The 18206-nt window shown below is 45.8% G+C and overlaps 1 protein-coding gene and 1 long non-coding RNA gene across 2 annotated transcripts in view; one reads left to right on the forward strand and one right to left on the reverse strand.

The window, feature by feature from the left end:
- Positions 1-772: 772 nt before the first annotated feature.
- Positions 773-10310, reverse strand: LOC140906711 (uncharacterized). Its single transcript, XR_012157214.1, has 3 exons — positions 9113-10310; positions 6117-8400; positions 773-6027 (listed from the first exon to the last, which is right to left on the reverse strand). It is a non-coding gene; the product is annotated as an uncharacterized LOC140906711 (long non-coding RNA).
- Positions 10311-10737: 427 nt separating this feature from the next.
- Positions 10738-18206, forward strand: part of TCEA1 (transcription elongation factor A1) — a 60703-nt gene continuing 53234 nt past the window's right edge. The window contains exon 1 of the mRNA XM_073331154.2: positions 10738-11424. Within this exon, the coding sequence (XP_073187255.1) occupies positions 11356-11424 (69 nt within the window). The 5' untranslated portion in view covers positions 10738-11355. The remainder of the gene's footprint in view (positions 11425-18206) is intronic.

The following is an 18206-nucleotide window of genomic DNA, read 5'->3' on the forward strand; positions in this document are numbered from 1 at the left end:
AAAAGGAGTACTTGTGGCATCTTAGAGACTAACCAATTTATTTGAGCATAAGCTTTCGTGAGCTACAACAATGAAGTGAGCTGTAGCTCATGAAAGCTTATGCTCAAATAAATTGGTTAGTCTCTAAGGTGCCACAAGTACTCCTTTTCTTTTTGCGAATACAGACTAACACGGCTGTTACTCTGAAACCCATTAGTTATGTAGATTCCGAACACTAATTAATTTCAAACACATGCCTAATTTTTTGTTCAAACCAAATTAAATGTTTTGTTCAGTCGGAAGCTTTGGACCTGCTATTTGAATATTCAGTTTGTTTATAAACACAAATTGGGTTGTGAATTTTTGGACAAATCCTGCATCCATTACTGAGGCAAAACTATTGATGTCACTGGGAACATTGCCATAGTGAGGGCTGGAAGATTTGGTCTTTACCTCTTACCTTGTAAGTATTATATAATTGCACACAGTGGGTTGCTGACAAATACTATATACTAGTTACAGTATATTAGAGTTGTTAAATGTATTCTCTCTATGAAGTGTATTGCACTTCATAAAACTGTTAAAATGCATCTTTTATATATAGGCGTTACTTGACACATAATGGATATAATTTTAAGAATGTACTGTATAGGATGTTGATAATGAAGCCATATGTTTAAGGCCCGGGTATCTTAAATTTTATAAACAATCATTTTAATGCTTCAATTTCCTTTACGTTGAAGAATATAAGCAGATGTTATTTAACGTAAAAAATCAAGATGTTGTTACTTAGTTTACTCATTTATTTATGGTAAGAAACCTTGAGCTTTGTTGAAATGATTTCTATAGTAGGAAAGTGTAAAAATCTTTGTTTCTATAATTGTGAAATAAACTTCAAACAATCAGTGTTTGGAAAAAGTACTTTCAGATAACAGTTGTGTGGTAATAGTCTTTAGAAAGCCAGCTTTCATTAACAGTGTGTAATAGCAGTCACTTCAAGGATGTGGGGTATTTTATTTTATTTTTTGGGCGTTTTTTTAAGTATAATTTGCACTCTCCATCAGACAAAGAAATTGCTGTTTCCCTCTACTTGGAAGGAAAAACTGTCAGTCGGCAACAATTTATATATTTCTGTCACCTTAGTTCTGAGGTATAATCTAACTTTTTCATCTTCACACTCCCAGAAAGGAAACTGAAAGAAAATGAAACAAAGTAATTTTTTAAAATGCCCTGAGAATTATGTTGCTTATCTGCCTGGTTTTTGACTAACAAACAAGAACTTCAGTCTTCCTTAACCTGCTGTATTGGCATAGCTTTCTCCAGGCACTTCTCTGCCTTAAGGCAGGCATTTTTTCAGTAATACAGTTTTCAACATCCTTAACAGTTACAATTAGTATTTTCATTTAAAAAATCAAACAGGAAACTGCAAAGTAAGAGGCTGTATGTGATCCTAGCAGCTGGTTCCATTCTTTGATTGTTCAGTGATGTACGTACCATATGGTTACTATATCATGAGTCATATGAAGGAAGGTCGGGTAATCATAGGGAGGGAGGCTGTGATGAGACAAACTGAAAAAAGGGAAAGAGGGAAAAAAAAAGAAAAGATAAAGTTCAAAATGTATGGACTTCTTTTGTTTTGTTTGGAGCATTCAGCATTAGGATGTGACAAATCTGCTTTTTTGTACTCAGATACCAAGTAGAAGCTAACAGTGACAATACAGTAGTATGTGTGTTTAAAATTTTTTTAACTTTAAAAAAAATGTATGTTTAAGCAATTATACTCAAATTACAACACTTATATTTAAGTGCTGATCTCTATTGTCTTGAATGCAAATACTGTGTTTAAAGCACTACTTGGGTATGTAATGGATATTACACCCCTTTCCAGCATTCAGTACTAAATTGCTGCTTAAAACAAAGTCTCTCAGCTTCCTATTTAAGGATAAATGTAAAAAAGGTATTGAATGAGACTCAAAATCTTCTCCATCCCTAAAGGCAATACTGCCTTGGGTAACTCTCAAAGGCAAGGCTAATCACTGAAGATGATCTCTGACATTGAAGTCTTTTTTTAAAAAAAAGCCTTCAAATGTTAGCTCTCGGAGCTAATTTTAGAGTACTTCATTATCCCAAAAATGGTTTAGATACATCATTCAGTTACAAAAGAAAAAGTAAAGAGGGGACAGGGATAAAACTATTGGTTCTACTTTAAATTGACTTGTTGGGTCTCCTAGAGCCAAAAAATGTATGCTTTTGGAAAATTCCTTGGAAAATATGCCCATTCCTTCTTTGAGAAAAGATGTGACTTCTACTGGCCAGTTTACATAAGTAAGTAAGTTTATATAAGATACTTCAGAAGTGGCTGATCATGCCATTTCTGTAAAAATGTGAGTAGGTATACTATATTTCTAGTAATGGCAAAAAAAAAAAAGTGCAGCTTGAGATTGATCAAACACTTAGTTTTGTGCTGTTATAAAAAAGCAGTACAGAAGCATCACTCGTCAGTTGAATAGGATTCTAAACCCTGACATTCTCAGTGGAGTCTGTGTAGGGGAAATGCTAATGTATTGTATCAGAAATGTGCATCAGTTACTAAGAAGAAAGATCCAGGTTAGTTATAGAGTAAAGATTATACACGGATGGTATCGGATATTGAACTTTCAACTAAAAATATAGATAGGTATGAAATTGCGGATAAATTAGCAAAAATTTAGTCAGTTTTTAAAAAAGCTTTGAAAATCTCATGGACCCAAGTGGTCAGCTGTCTTAAAATTGCCACGGTGCTGGCTTCCTGTTTGTTTCTGTTGTATTTGATACTTAAAGTTTAGTGATATATTAAGTGTTGTGCATCTGAGTTAATGACTCAAGATTGTTGAAATAACAGGCTCAATTGGAATTATTTAATCTAAGATTATCAATCAGATTAGTACAACACTATACAGAAAGTAAGAGATACATACCACCCTTTGTTGTCAGACTAAGACCTGGATAGGTATCTCTCCTGCATCTGGAAGGGCTGTGCAGTTTTTATTTCCTCGGCTAAGTTCCCATATCAGTATCATTATATAGAGTTTCAGACAAAGAAAACCTTGTTGCCAAGAATATTCACCCAGAAACATATTATGTCATTTCTATACATTCTCCGTTTATCTGATTTATGTGTGAAGGTATGAGTATTTACAGCTGGGAGAACAAACAATTCAAGATATCTTGCCGTGGGTCCTTCTTACCCCACCATCATTCTTCCATAGTAATTCCCCAACAGGAAACATCTGCTATAACAATCATCCCTTATTAGTCTATACATACTTACGTCAGCATTATATGTGTGTGTATGTATATATATAAGTTAAGGAGATGATTTCCAAGAATATCTGGATTTGTATAGACATGAAGGCATCGGAGATTGTTAAAATATAGATAAATTCCTGAATAGGGTTAGTTATCGGTCAAGGACCAGTATTCTGGGCCCTAGAATTCAGACATACTCTTTGTTGAGGTTAAAGATTCTAAAGAATAGTTTGATTGTGAGATTATATATATAGATAGATAGATAAAAACAAAGAACTAAAAGTATTAATATTTACTAACAGGTACTAACAAGAGTATACTGTAATTTTTGACTACACCGTCTGATATTTCAATGCAGGTTTTCATTAAACTTTAACATTGGCCTTTTATCAAATCTAAAATAATATAACTATTTGCAGCTGTTTTCTTAAATAATCTTTCATAAAACACATTCTATTTCCACCATTCTTGCTCATTTATTGTGCTCCGTTCTTAACCGTTTTAGAAGGGTACAAAATAATGTTTAAAATAAATAATATAGTAACTGCATATGAAGCCAATATTTCAAAATAAAGAGCAGGGAAAGATACTCTGGAACAAAGCTTAATAACGTTAGCTACATGACCAGGTAACTTGCTCAGTACTTCAGCTTTACAAGTGAATCTGCTGTGTCATTTACAAGCATATCAAAGCAAATAGTAAGACTTCATTTATTGATTTATTTTATATACTTGCCAAGAAGATTATACACACATTCCCTGTTTAAATTTAAACTAGCTTTCAAATGCTAAAGCAGCTGCATCACCCACAGGGGATTTATTGCAATAGAGAATCCATGACACTAGCTGCTGCAGTAGGGAAGGGTGGGACACATGATCATGGAGTGACAAGTAATGATTATTGTTACCCCTCCAGAGCTATTTATATATTTTTCTATTAAAAATACATTTCCAAATTAGTTACAGCTACTACTGGAGATTTCAAATGAAAATATATTTATTAGCAGCACTCTTACAGATTATAAAGTGGTATTGTACAAACAGAACCTAAATTTTGTTGAATGAACTAGCTAATGAAGTATAAACAGATTGAAAGGGACACATGCTCAGCAGAACCCTCTCTTGTATGGTGTGTTTGATTTACATAAAACTAGACATGCCTCTCCTGAGGTATAATAGATATGGCCACTAACAAACAGCATACTACTTCAGAAATTACTGAGAAAGTGCAGCAGGTAAAAAATTAGCAAGCTACCTTCTCACCCCACCTTCCCCCATGGGAGGACTGTGGCTCCTGGGGCAAGTCCCAGAGTTGATTCAAGGTAGACTGTTAGTCTTTGGTTTGATGAACCTAAATTGCTGCTGTTTCTGAGATTTAAAGAAGGTCTCTATCCTGCACCCTCTGTAGGTGAACGAGAGAGGGTTGTCTGCTTGTAACTAGCTATATGTTCCCAGATCATGGAATATATCACCATGCAAACTTTTTCTCTTTTTCTTGGACAAGATTAAGATTTACGATCTTGGAAAGTGCCTTTTTACATGTGTGACGGGTTCCAACCAGGGTTTCACCTGAAACTGGGGTACCACTCAGCCCTCCAACTCATCAGCCTGGGTTTCCTCTCACACGGTGTTGCTGTGACAAGTTGCAGCCCGCTCCCAGTTTTACACACCCAGCTGCACTTGCATGCAGGCTCTGGCCAGCCACCGCATGAACCAGCAATAGAGAGGCTACAGCCAAAATAACCCCCAGTTCCCTAGTGTAAGACCCCAGAGTTGTACCATCCCACCTGGTCAAAACCCCAACCAGTATGAATTTATTATTCAGTTCACCTGCTTTTGATGTGGAGAGGAATATGCAACAGCCTTTGCTCATGGAGCTGAGATTTTCCCATAGACACTTCACTCAAAGGTACACTAGTTTAGAGCCCTGCCACCCAAGGGCTTCTGCTTCAGCCTCGGGCGGTAGGGTTTGGGTGTCGTCCCTGGTTATTCCATTAAAATGGGGTTGCATCCTACTTTGGGGTTGTCATAAATATAAAGGGAAGGGTAAACACCTTTAAAATCCCTCCTGGCCAGAGGGAAAAACCCTTTCACATGCAAAGGGTTAAGAAGCTAGGATAACCTCGCTGGAACCTGACCAAAATGACCAATGAGGAGACAAGACACTTTCAAAGCTGGAGGGGGGGAGAAACAAAGGTTCTCTCTGTCTGTGTTGCTTTTGCCGGGAACAGAAGAGGAATGGAGTCTTAGAACTTAGTAAGTAATCTAGCCAGATATGCATTAGATAACCTCCTACAGGCTATTAAATGACACGCAGCCATGCTGTACCAAGCCCAGCCCGAGTAGGGAATTCTATCCTACTTGATCCTTAGTAAGTCGTCTCCTATCAGCAGGATTTGGATCTGCTAAGTAGGGGAGTTTGTCTACGCTGCATTTCATCAGCAAAACTTTTGTAGTTCGGGGGTGTTAAAAAAAACACACACCTGAACGACAAAAGTTTAACCGACAAAACGCACCAGTGTGAACAGCACTCTCCTGCTGACAAAGCCACTGCCGCTCATGGGAATGGAAGTTTTTTGTTGGCACGACAGCTCTCTCCTGCTGACAAACAGCAGCTACACTGCATGCCTTTTAGCGGCACAGCTGTGTCGCTAAAAACCTCGTAGTGTAGCCATAGCCTTAGTAACGCCCCAGCCTCTTGTCTTTATTTTCTTCTCTCACCCTGTTGATACGTTATCTTAAGGTAGCATCTAGTGTCCTCCTAGAAAAAACAAAAAAATGTGAAAAATGTGCTTGCTGTATGCAAAACGTGTTGTCACTTCAGCTGTGTTCCTTGGCAGCTTGTTCTACCTTAGGATGCGGATGCTGGTGCAAAACAACAGCCTGTTCCAACAGCAGCTGAAACAGACTAAAAAAATTAGTGTTGGACACGTGTTTGTCAGCAATACAAAGTTACTGGCTAAATACAAAGCAGATAATAGCCAATTCACAACAAACATTGATTTAGCAATTGTACAGATACATGAAAATCATCCAGAAATCTTTGCAGCAGATTGCACAAGTAATGGGAGCTGTGACTATGCTGAGCTTGTCTAGATTATTATTTGTTTTCATCTTCTGAAAAGGAAGGTGTATGAGCAGAAGCATTGCTACAGCCATCAGCATTCTGGTCACTAGTCACTCTTCCCATTGTCTTTTGAATTATTTTCTGGAATTTTCTTCAGTCCACCAGTCTGGTTGTAAGGTGTATGCATGTAATACTCCAAAGCAGCTGGCTTGTCATTGGCACTGGGTAGCATTTAAGTTACCTTGCTATCATTTCCTTACCTATTACAGGATGGACATTAGTAAGGTTGCATTTGCAGCTGCTGAGGCATGCAGGGTGGGTTTTTTTTTTGGGGGGGGGGAGAAGACATTTCCAATAAGCAAAAGCTATTTGAAAATGGTTCACTAGGCCTGAAGACTTTCATTTCATTCTATTCACTTTTTAAACTTGTTCAGGCTAACTCTGATTAAACACAATGGCTATGTTTACACTAGTTTTATTTTTTGTTTCGCACTAGTGCTGCCATTCATGTAGCTTGTCTATTGCCCCGGCATAGACTGGCTGCCAACATTTTAACTGGCTCATCTAATGCTGGTTGGGAAAATGGCAGCTGCCAGCAGCCTGTCTACACTAGAGCTGCTGCTGGTGGAACTGCAGGGGGAGGGGGGGAGAGAGAAATTTTAAGTAATAAGTCTAGAATAGACACAGCTCATTAAGACAGGAAGTGGTTGCTACCTAGACTAGGGCATAGTTTCCCAAAAGGTTTGGCCCCATCCACATTCAAAGCTGAGTTAAGCCTGAATCAGTCCAAAACAATGTTTTAAAGGGTTTCATCAAACATGGTGTAAGCCTCAGCCAGGCTTGCTTACTTAGAATCAGAGAATATCAGGGTTGGAAGGGACCTCAGGAGGTCATCTAGTCCAACCCCCTGCTCAAAGCAGGGCCAATCCCCAATTTTTGCCCCAGATCCCTAAATGGCCCCCTCAAGGATTGAACTTGTAACCCCGGGTTTAGCAGGCCAATGCTCAAACCACTGAGCTATCCCTCCCTCCCCAAAAACTTTTCAAAATCTGGCCCTTTTCTCAGACAGGCCACTTGACTGTTTTTCTTAAAAATTCCCACCTTTGCTACCACTGGTGGAAAAACAAAGTCAGCTATAGGCACAGCCTCAAAACTATTTCCTGCCCCTGTAACCGCACAGGCACTAGCCCCACTCTAGCCTAGCTGCTGTCATTTGAACCAATGTATCATTTCACCTGTCTTAGCCATGTCTACACTACAAACTTATGTCAATGCAAGTTACGTCAGATACACCCGCCTCAGTACATTGCTTGTGTGTGTGAATACTTGGCTCCTTGCATCAGTGGTGCGTGCACTCACCAGGAGTGCTTGTATCAGCATAGTGTTGTACACCAGGGATAGGTATCCCATGGTGTATGTTGTGACCTAATAAAAATGAATTATGTTCCAAATAATAGAACTTTATTCTGCAACAAAATCAGTGCAATTTGAAAACAGATATAAAAAATGTAATTTAGTAAATTTTATTAAGAAAACAGAAATTATGAAGGGGAAAACATTCATCTCTATTTCAGCTACACATACACTAACCTGTGAAAGCCACATTTAGTGTACCTGAAGCTCTGTTTGTCTTTAATTTCCCCTGGGGTGGACGGTTAGGGGTAGTGCAACAATCCCTGATGCCCCACAAAATATGTGTGTGTGTGGGGGGGGGGGGGATTTTGGGAGGTCCTGATATTGAGTTCTCAATGGGCTGCAGAGGGAAGCAAGCCCAGGATCTATAGCATCCGTGTTTGCTGCCTGAGAAGCCTCACTATGTCTCGGTGCATCTCCCTCCTTTTCTTGCTGGGACTCTTGAGCCTTTCTCCTCTCCACTTTTTCCTTCTCCAAGCTGCCTACAATGTTCATTCTGCAATGTTCATCCCTTGATGTGCTCATGGTCCAACGCTGCACTGGCTTTCAGATCTCACTGAACTTGTCATCCCAAGTCCTCTTCTTTCTCCTCCTTATCTGACTCGGGTGTTCTGTGGGTGTGAAGGGGGAACCCTAAAGGCTAGGCAATGGCAGCTGTTGAAGATAAAACACACAGAGGTACCATTGTCAGTGTATACATTAAAGAAAGCAAAACTTAAGATGCTGATCTCACTTCTCTTGCTCCCCTGAAGTTTTAAGCACTACATTCTCACTTCTTCTTGGGATTGTTTGTGCACTGTGCCAGTCACAGCAGCAGCCAGTGACTGTGGCCTGCCTGGAGTTGGGGAAATGACAGGGGAATTGTTCAGTTACATTCTAGTAGAAAAGGGCACTGACACTGAAAGTTGGCACTATTTTCCACAGGTGGTGATGATTTATTTCACATCTGAGGGTAACAAAGGCAGAGAGAGTACAGACCTGTATGCTGTTAGTCTGTGTACTGCAGCGGTGCCTGCTGAACTTATTGCTGAACGGTTTGGGAAAGCATCTTACCACAGAGGAAGAAATAAGACAGCCCTCCCTACAAACTGTTGGCAGAGGATTTCAGAGTACCTCTATGAAAGTTTCATTGTGACCTCTCAGGAGGATTCAAGGGCATCATGTGCCCAGCGTACGTAAACAAACTGCTCCACGTGGCCACCCCCTGCCTAAACCTATAAGGGAATGAGAAGCAGATAGCAACTCTACCTCCCTTGGTTGTACCACTACCTTTTCTAGCATGAGTTAATTAATGAAAAGTCAAAACATGTATCCTGCTACTTTAGGAATGCCACCTCTGTAATTGAAAATCTATCTATCTACTTACCCTTCCCTTACATTGGGCTCGACTGGTGAACTGACTAGACTGCAGTGGGGTCAAAAACAGGTCCTGGCTTGCTGTGTACCTGGATCCCCTGGGCACCTGTCGCCCATTATCCTCCTCCTCAACCACTACCACCTCCTCCTCCTCCTCCGTGTTCACAGCAGGCGTCTGTGACTCAGGCTCCTTGCAGGTATCCATGCTGCTGTGGGGATTGGGGGCGGTGTCTCTGTTGAGTATAGCATGCAGCATGACACACGTAGTAAAAGTTGCAGGTCTGCAGCTTAGTATCACATCCATTCGTTGTCCTCCCTGGCCTTCTGGTATGCCTGCTGCAGCTCCTTGGCGACACTGCTGCTAGTCCTTGTTGTACTCCTTCTCCTGCATCTGCTGAACAATCCACTCATAGATGTTGATATTTCTAGGCTGGTTTGGAGCTGTGCCTTCATAGCCTCCTCTCCCCATATGACCAGAAAATCCAGTATCACCTGTCTACTCCAGACATGAGTGTGCTAGAGCATGGAGCCAGCATAATCAGCTGGGTAGTTGCACTCAACAATGGAGAGCTGATAGGTGTGTTTGCCAAGTTGGGCAATCAGGAAAAAGGAGTTTCAAAAATTTGTGGGGCCTTAAAGAGGCAGGGGGAATTCTGGTCTCCATGACCCCTGAGCAATGGAATTCACATTGATGACCAGAGCAGTCCATGTGAGGCACTGTAGGACAGCTGCTAGAGGACAGTTAAGGTCAAAATAAGTAACACAGGTTCTATGCTTGCATTACATTCACCTGAGTACATTGATTGTGGCTTTAAGCTGCTTGGGGAGATGGTGTTACTATGTCGGAGTAAGGGGGCACTTATGTGGTTGGGAGACCAATTTAAGTGTACATGTGCAACTAGATTGACGTAAGCTGCCTTGAATCGACCTAACTTTGTAGTGTAGAACAGGCCTCTGTGTAGCTGACAAGAGGAGAGTTAAAACACAGTGTGGCCAGTCTACACAAGAGCTAAGGTTGGCAATTTCCAGACTAGTGTGGACACAAGCTCCAATCTCAGGTTTGGTCTATACTAGTTAGGTTGTGCTCCCCCTGATGTAAGTGCCCTACTCCACTAACAAAATGACAAAATAACTCCACCTCCACAAGAGGCATAGGGCTTACGTTAGTGTAATTAGGACAAGCCAGTGTCCATGTATACGCTAAGGGTTACTTACCTCAGCTGTTCGCTGTCATTCTTGTGAATTTCATGACTCCAGCAGGGAGCCATGAAATTGACCAAAAAAACCAAACAGGCTCACAGCTCTGGTGTCACCCTGAGGTGACTGGGGCCTCCAGCTAGAGCGTTGCTGCTCCTGGCTCCCCACTCCAAGCCAGGCTGTTGCCTCCACACTACCCTTTTAAAGTCTGTGAAAGCACTCCTGGCAAGGACGGACAGAAGGAGGGTAGTGCGGACAGGACCGCATTTACTACAGTGGCTGTAGGTGGACTTCAGTTTGTAGCGTCGAGACGCCCTTGGTGAAGTAAAACCAACAAGGGGAGCTGACAGTGGCTTGCTGGGAATCCTGCTCCCGACCAATCAACAAGCAAGGCGGTGTGGGGCCTGTGGGGAGCCTCCTTCTCTTCCGGGCAGTAACAGCGCTTCAGGGCAGAAAGGCGGAGCTGCCGTTTGTCCTTACAAGCGATCGTTGTGACCAGCCGTCCGGGCACCCGGGGCTGGAGACTGCAGCTCCCGCACCTGCCCGGGCCCAGCAATCAGCGCACCGCAGGCGGCGGGGGAACTGGCTCCCCACGGCTCTGAGGAGTCGGGTGCGGAGCTGCCGCTGGGTAGCGCGGGCCACGGTGCCTGAGCCACCTCTGCGCGCGGCGCCGCCCGGCGGACGCACCGAGCGAGCCGGAGTCTGGGCGGCGGCGGCGGCAGCCCTCGGTCGCCGCTGTGGGGGCAGGGCCCGCGCCGCTAACCCCGCCTTTCCCCAGCTTCCCCCCCCCCCACTCCGCCCGCGCGGGTGGATGCTCTCGGGTTGCCTCAGTGAGGTCTGCCTCCCCTGGCTGGTGCTTGATGAGCGCTGCCTGGCGCCGGCGCCGCCGCTCGGGCTGCTGGGTTCATTTGTTATCCGGCGGCCCGGCTCCATTTCTGCACTGACGGCCCTGAGCGGCTGCGTCCGTGGCCGGGTCCCCTCTCGTCTCTCGGGTGCGTCCCGCAGCAGGCCCAGCCCTCGCCGCGACGGCCGGGCCCCGCTCGGGCCTCCGCAGCCATGAATACCGAAGACGAGATCATCCGCATCGCCAAGAAGATGGACAAGATGGTGCAGAAGAAGAACGCGGTGAGCGGCCGGGAGGGGGGAACAGCCCCCCGCTCTCCTCCCGCGCGCGGCCTCCGCCCTGTTCCTGGCCAGAGCTCGGGGCCCCGGCGCTCGGCGCGCGCCACTCTCTGTCTCCTCCCCCCCTCGCACGGTGCCTCGCGCCCAATTGTGAGGCCCCGCGCTCGCGCACGCCCCCAGCCGTCCCCCGAAGGTGCCTCGCGCTCTTCCCCCCTCCCCACCCCCCCCCCCCCAGTCTCCCGTCTGGGCGAACTCGGTCTGCTCCCGGTGCCCGTTCGGAGAGTTGAGAGCCGGATGGGTCCGTAAGCCCCGCCGCTGAGCCGGGCGCTGCAGCGCTCCGGCACCGGGTCTCCTCTGGCCAGCCCCGCGCGCCTCCTGTGCTGCTGAGGGGCTTGTTCCAGTGTGTGCGGGCCGGGGACTCTTCTCCTCTCCCAGAGAAACCCCCCTGCCCCGCGTGGGCTGTGTCCGGGCCGGGTCACCGGGCGCGGCTGGGCTCAGGGAATACCAGCCCCCCGCTAGCTCCCCAGTGAGCCAGCCAGAGCCGCTCTCTGCCCGCCGCCGCCGTGACCGGCCCGGGAGCGAAGCAGCAGGCTCGATGGGCTTGGGGAGGGGGCGCTCAGCAAGTGGCGGGTTCGCCGGGGAGCCCCGGTGAGGCCTCGCAGCCCCGGCTGGCAGACAGGTCGGATGGCACACGTTGCCTTCCATCACGAGCATGTCACGTGAGGCGTTAAAACCCGAACTGAACAACGGAGAGAGTAGCTGTGACGCTGGGGATTAGCTGTACCAACCCTCTGACACGGCCCCCAGCACAGCATAGGCTGGCAGCTGAGCCAGTTCATATTTTTTTACTCTATGCAAATGCTAAAGCTAGACGTATTTACTGTGTTAATAAACACAAGTAGCAGCTGGTGCCGGATGAATGGAGGTGGAGTTTCACAGAACGCTTGGATCCCAGTGGTTAGCTCAAATAGAAAGCGAGGTTCTCTAGGGTTAAAGACCTCAGTTTGTTGATGTGAAGCAACGCGTAACTTGGGCAGTTAACACGGAATGCTTATCCCATGTCACTGCAAGAGTCCAGGGACAGTTCAGGTGAATTATGAAGCTTTGAGAAATAATACCATCCTTACTGTATCATTTACTGGTATTTTCTGTATGGACTAGTAATTCAGACAACAGTATTTAAAGTTAGATTTTTGTGTTTAACGAGGTTGTTAAATCCTAAATCTCATTGAGTCTTCAGCAATGAGCTGACTGGGCATCCTCTCTAAAGAATTTTTCTTAACTAGATGCAGTGTGGAAAATTTTGTTTTCTGTCTAAGGTGTATCCTTTCCACGGTTGCTCTTCCTAGACTTATCTGTGTTAGAAATATTACTTGTTGCAGGGAACGTACTACGGTTTGACTGGTGCTGAATCCAGTCTAATTGTGACTGTAGACCAGGACAAACTATGTTCAGTACTGTTTCAGTAACCTTGATGTATCTTAATCAACCCTATCAGTTAAACCAGGTTCAGCACCAGTGTAGCTAGACTTGTTGCTGACACCCATTGGTGGCAACAGGTAGCTTTCCTAGTCTACACAAGGTTCTTGGGTTTGACTGACATTTTTCTAACAGGATGAATATTCTCAGTTTTTCTCTCTCTCTCTTCCCCTTGGTTTATTCATTTGATGATTTCTTTTTTTCTGCTCCCTGCTTATTTCATTCCACATGCACATGTGGGTGTCAAGGGCAATAAGCACAGATAGTTACAATAATACCCTCAATTACAGGAAGAGCACCTGGATTCAATTCAATGGGTTTTTCTTTTCTATGTTTTCTGTAATTTTTTTTTTTGCAAATTGTAAGGTACAGTAAAACCTGCTAGAGAGACCTTACAATTTGCAAAAAAAATTACAGAAAACATAGAAAAGAAAAACCCATTTAATTGAATCCAGGTGCTCTTCCTGTAATTGAGGGTATTATTGTAACTATCCTTTCCTAGTCTACACTGTCAGGAAGGGATGATTTTATTTAACCTATCATTGAAAATCTTTCTCTATGGCTTATACAGAACATTGAGCTGTAGTATCCTAGTTGTCTGGAATGTAACTTGTGATGAATTGAGAAGTATAACATCAACATGGACATCCACTTTTCATGGGTAGACTATTGGTACTCTGTTAACAATAAATTGGCTTGTTAAATTGCTGCAGTGCTGAACTAATATATTCACGGTATGTCTACACTACGAAATTAGGTTGAATTTATAGAAGTCAGTTTTTTTAGAAATTGATTTTATACAGTTGATTGTGTGTGTTCCCACTTAAGAGCATTAAGTCAGCAGAGTGTATCCACAGTACTGAGGCTACCATCGACTTCTGGAGTGTTGCACTGTGGGTAGCTATCCCACAGTTCTTGCAGTCTCCGCCGCCCATTGGAATTCTGGGTTGAGATCCCAATGCCTGATGGAGCAAAAACATTGTCGCAGGTGGTTCTGGGTACATGTTGTCAGGCTCCCCCCCGCGTGAAAGCAACGGGTTACCTGTGCAGACGCCATACCATGGCAAGCATGGAGCCCCCTCAGTTCACTGTCACCATATGTGTCCTGGGTGCTGGCAGACGTGGTATTGCATTGCTACACAGCAGCAGCTCATTGCCTTGTGGCAGCAGACGCTGCAGTATGGTGATTTAGTTGGGGATTGGTCCTGCTCTGAGCAGGGGGTTGGACTAGATGACCTCCTGAGGTCCCTTCCAATCCTGATATTCTATGATTCTGTGACTGGTGACCATCGTCATCATCTCCTGCTAGATGCTGGTGCTCTTGGCCGACCTTGATGCTCCTGCTAGATGCTCGGTGCTCTTGGCCGACCTCGGTGAGGTTGGTTGGGGGCGCCTGGGCAGACATGGGTGCTCCTGGCAGACTTTGGTGAGGTCTGTCAGGGGCGCCTGGACATAAATGGGAGTGATTCCAGGTCATTCTCTTCTTAAGTTTGGTCTCATGGAGATTCAGTCTGCCTGGAAACGATGATGGCTACAGTCGTACTGCACCGTCTGCTGGTGAGCACCCAGGAGACGACGATGGCTAGCAGTCGTACTGCACCATCTGCTGCCAGCCTACCCCTTGCTCTCCTCTCCCTCCCTCTGAAAGCAACGGCCGACAATAATTTTGCGCCTTTTTCTGTGTGGGTGCCATATTGCTGTCAGCATTGTCATCACCCGCTGCTGCCACTCTGCTCTCCTGCAGATGCCATACCACAGCAAGCATGGAGCCCGCTCAGATCACCATGCCAGTCATGAGCGTTGTAAAGACCACGCACGTTATTCAGCAGTATATGCAGAACCTGCAAAAGGAGGCAACGGCAGCGCAGTGACGAGAGTCATGAGGACATGGACACAGACTTCTCTCAAAGTACAGGCCCTGGCAATTTGGACATCATGGTGGTAATGGGGCAGGTTCATGCCGTGGAATGCCGATTCTGGGCCCGGAAAACAAGCACAGACTGGTGGGACCACATAGTGCTGCAGGTCTGGGACGATTCCCAGTGGCTGCGAAACTTTCGCTTGCGTAAGGGCACTTCCATAGAACTTTGTGACTTGCTTTCCCCTGCCCTGAAATGCAAGAATACCAAGATGAGAGCAGCCCTCACAGTTTACAAGCGAGTGGCGATAGCCCTGTGGAAGCTTGCAACTCCATACAGCTACAGGTCAGTCGGGCATCAATTTGGAGTGGGCAAATCTACTATGGGGGCTGCTGTGATCCAAGTAGCCAACGCAATCACTGAGCTGCTGCTATCAAGGGTAGTAACTCTGGGAAATGTGCAGGTCATAGTGGATGGCTTTGCTGCAATGGGATTCCCTAACTGTGGTGGGGTCATAGACGGAACCCATATCCCTATCTTGGCACTGGACCACCAAGGCAGCAAGTACACAAACCAAAAGGGGTACTTTTCAATGGTACTGCAAGCACTGGTGGATCACAAAGGACGTTTCACCAACATCAACGTGGGATGGCCGGGAAAGGTACATGACGCTCGCATCTTCAGGAATTCTGGTCTGTTTCAACAGCTGCAGCAAGGGACTTTCTTCCCAGACCAGAAAATAACCAATGGGGATGTTGAAATGCCTATAGTTATCCTTGGGGACCTAGCCTACCCCTTGCTCCCATGGCTTATGAAGCCATACACAAGCAGCCTGGACAGTAGTCAGGAGCTGTTCAACTATAGGTTGAGCAAGTGCAGAATGGTGGTAGAATGTGCATTTGGACGTTTAAAAGCCTGCTGGCACAGTTTACTGACTCGCTTAGACCTCAGCGAAACGAATATTCCCATTGTTATTACTGCTTGCTGTGCGCTCCACAATATCTGTGAGAATTAAGGGGGAGATGTTTATGGTGGGGTGGGAGGTTGAGGCAAATTGCCTGGCCGCTGATTACGCACAGCCAGACACCAGGGCAGTTAGAAGAGTACAGGAGGGCGTGGTATGCATCAGAGAAGCTTTGAAAGCCAGTTTCAGGAATGGCCAGGCTACGGTGTAAAAGTTGTTTGTTTCTCCTTGATGAAAACCCACCCCCTTGGTTCACTCTCTTTCCCTGTAAGCCAACCGCTCTCCCCTCCCTCCTTCAATCACCGCTTGCAGAGGCAATAAAGTCATTATTGTTTCAAATTAATACATTCTTTATTTATTCATCACTGCCAAGGTAGCCCGGGATGGGTCGGGGAGGAGGGAAGCACCGGGTGGGGTGGGGGAGGAGGGAAGGACAAGGCCATACTGCACTTTAAAACTTATTGAATGCCAGCTTTCTGTTGCTTGTGCAGTACTCTGGGGTGGAGTGGTTGGGTGCCCGGAGGCCCCCTCATCGCATTCTTGGGTGTCTGGGTGAGGAGGCTATGGAAGTTGGGGAGGAGGGCAGTTGGTTACACAGGGGCTGTAGTGGCGGTCTGTGCTCTTGCCTTTCCTGCAGCTCAACCATATGCTGGAGCACATCAGTTTGATCCTCCAGCAGCCTCAGCATTGCCTCCTGTCCTCTGTCAGCAAGCTGACACCACCTATCATCTTCAGCCCACCACCTGTCTTTGCGTTCATATTGTGCTTTCCTGAACTCTGACATTGCTTGCCTCCACACATTCTGCTGGGATCTTTCAGTGTGGGAGGACTGCATGAACTCAGAACATTTCATTGCGAGTGTGTTTTTTTCGCCTTCTAATTTTCGCTAGCCTCTGGGACAGAGATGACAGTGTGAGTGTTGAAACATTTGCAGCTGCGGGAGGGGGGAAAAAAGGGAGAGTAGTAGTTTAAAAAGACTCATTTTAGAGAACAATGGGTAGACTCTCTTTCATGGTGAACCTTGTTGTTAACGTTACATAGCATATGTGCTTTCGGTACAAGATCATATTTTGCCTCTTATATTGAGGGTCTGCCGGTTTGGTGTGAGAGATCACACACGCAGGGCTGGGCAACAGAATTTGGCTTGCAGGCAGCCATGGTAAGCCACAGTCTTTTGGCTTCTTTCCCCTTCATAACATGTGGGAATGGTTTCAAACAGCAGTGCCCTCATTTCCCACACCAAGCAGCCATTAGGCTGGCCATTTAAAATGGGTTGGCAATTTAAAAGGAGGGGCTGTGGTTTTCGGGCTAACGTGCAGCACAAACCCAACTAACCCCCCGCCCCCATACACCCAATTCCATGGGATGATGGCTTCACCCCTCCCCACACCGCGTGGCTAATAGCGGAGAAGATTTCTGTTCAGCTACAGGCATGCAGCTCAGCAGGAACGACCACCTCTGAATGTCCCCTTAATAAAATTACCCTATTTCAACCAGGTGACCATGAGGAGTGACCATCCAGGAGAGCTTTATGGAGATGTCCCTGGAGGATTTCCGCTCCATCCCCAGACACATTAACAGACTTTTCCAGTAGCTGTACTGGCTGCGAATGCATCCCAAGTCTTCAGGGCAAATTAATCATTAAACATGCTTGCTTTCAAACCATGTATTATATTTACAAAGGTACACTCACCAGAGGTCCCTTCTCTGCCTGACGGGTCCGGGAGCCCACCTTGGGTGGGTTCGGGGGGTACTGGCTCCAGGCCCAGGGTGAGAAACAGTTCCTGGCTCTTGGGGAAAATGGTTTCTCCACTTGCTTGCAGTGTGCTATCTTCAGCTTCCTCCTCATCTTCCTCGTCTCCAAAATGCTCATCCCTGTTGCGTGATAATCCATTGATGTAGTCAAAGTAGAGGGGTGGTGTAGTGGTGGCTGCACCCCCTAGAATGGCATGCAGGTCATCATAGAAGCAGCATGTCTGGGGCTCTGACCCCGAGCAGCCATTTGCCTCTCTGGTTTTTGGTAGCCTTGCCTGAGCTCCTTAAGTTTCACATGGCACTGCTGCGGGTCCCTGTTATAGCCTCTGTCCTTCATGCCCTTGGAGATGGTTTTAAAATGTTTGGGCATTTCGTCTTTTGGAACGGAGTTCTGATAGCACGGATTCGTCTCCCCATACAGCGATCAGATCCCGTACCTCCCGTTCAGTCCATGCAGGAGCTCTTTTGCAATTCTGGGACTCCATCATGGTCACCTCTGCTGATGAGATCTGCACTCACCTGCAGCTTGCCACGCTGGCCAAACAGGAAATGAGATTCAGAAGTTCAGGGGCCTTTTCCTGTCTACCTGGCCAATGCATCTGAGTTGAGAGCGCTGTCCAGAGTGGTCACAATGGCGCAGTCTGGGATAGCTCTTGGAGGCCAATACCGTCGAATTGCCACCACACTACCCCAAATTCGACCCGGCAAGGTTGATTTCAGTGCTAATC

Source organism: Lepidochelys kempii, chromosome 2 (genome assembly GCF_965140285.1).
Source record: "Lepidochelys kempii isolate rLepKem1 chromosome 2, rLepKem1.hap1, whole genome shotgun sequence".
In the NCBI taxonomy this organism is placed as follows: Eukaryota; Metazoa; Chordata; order Testudines; family Cheloniidae; genus Lepidochelys; species Lepidochelys kempii.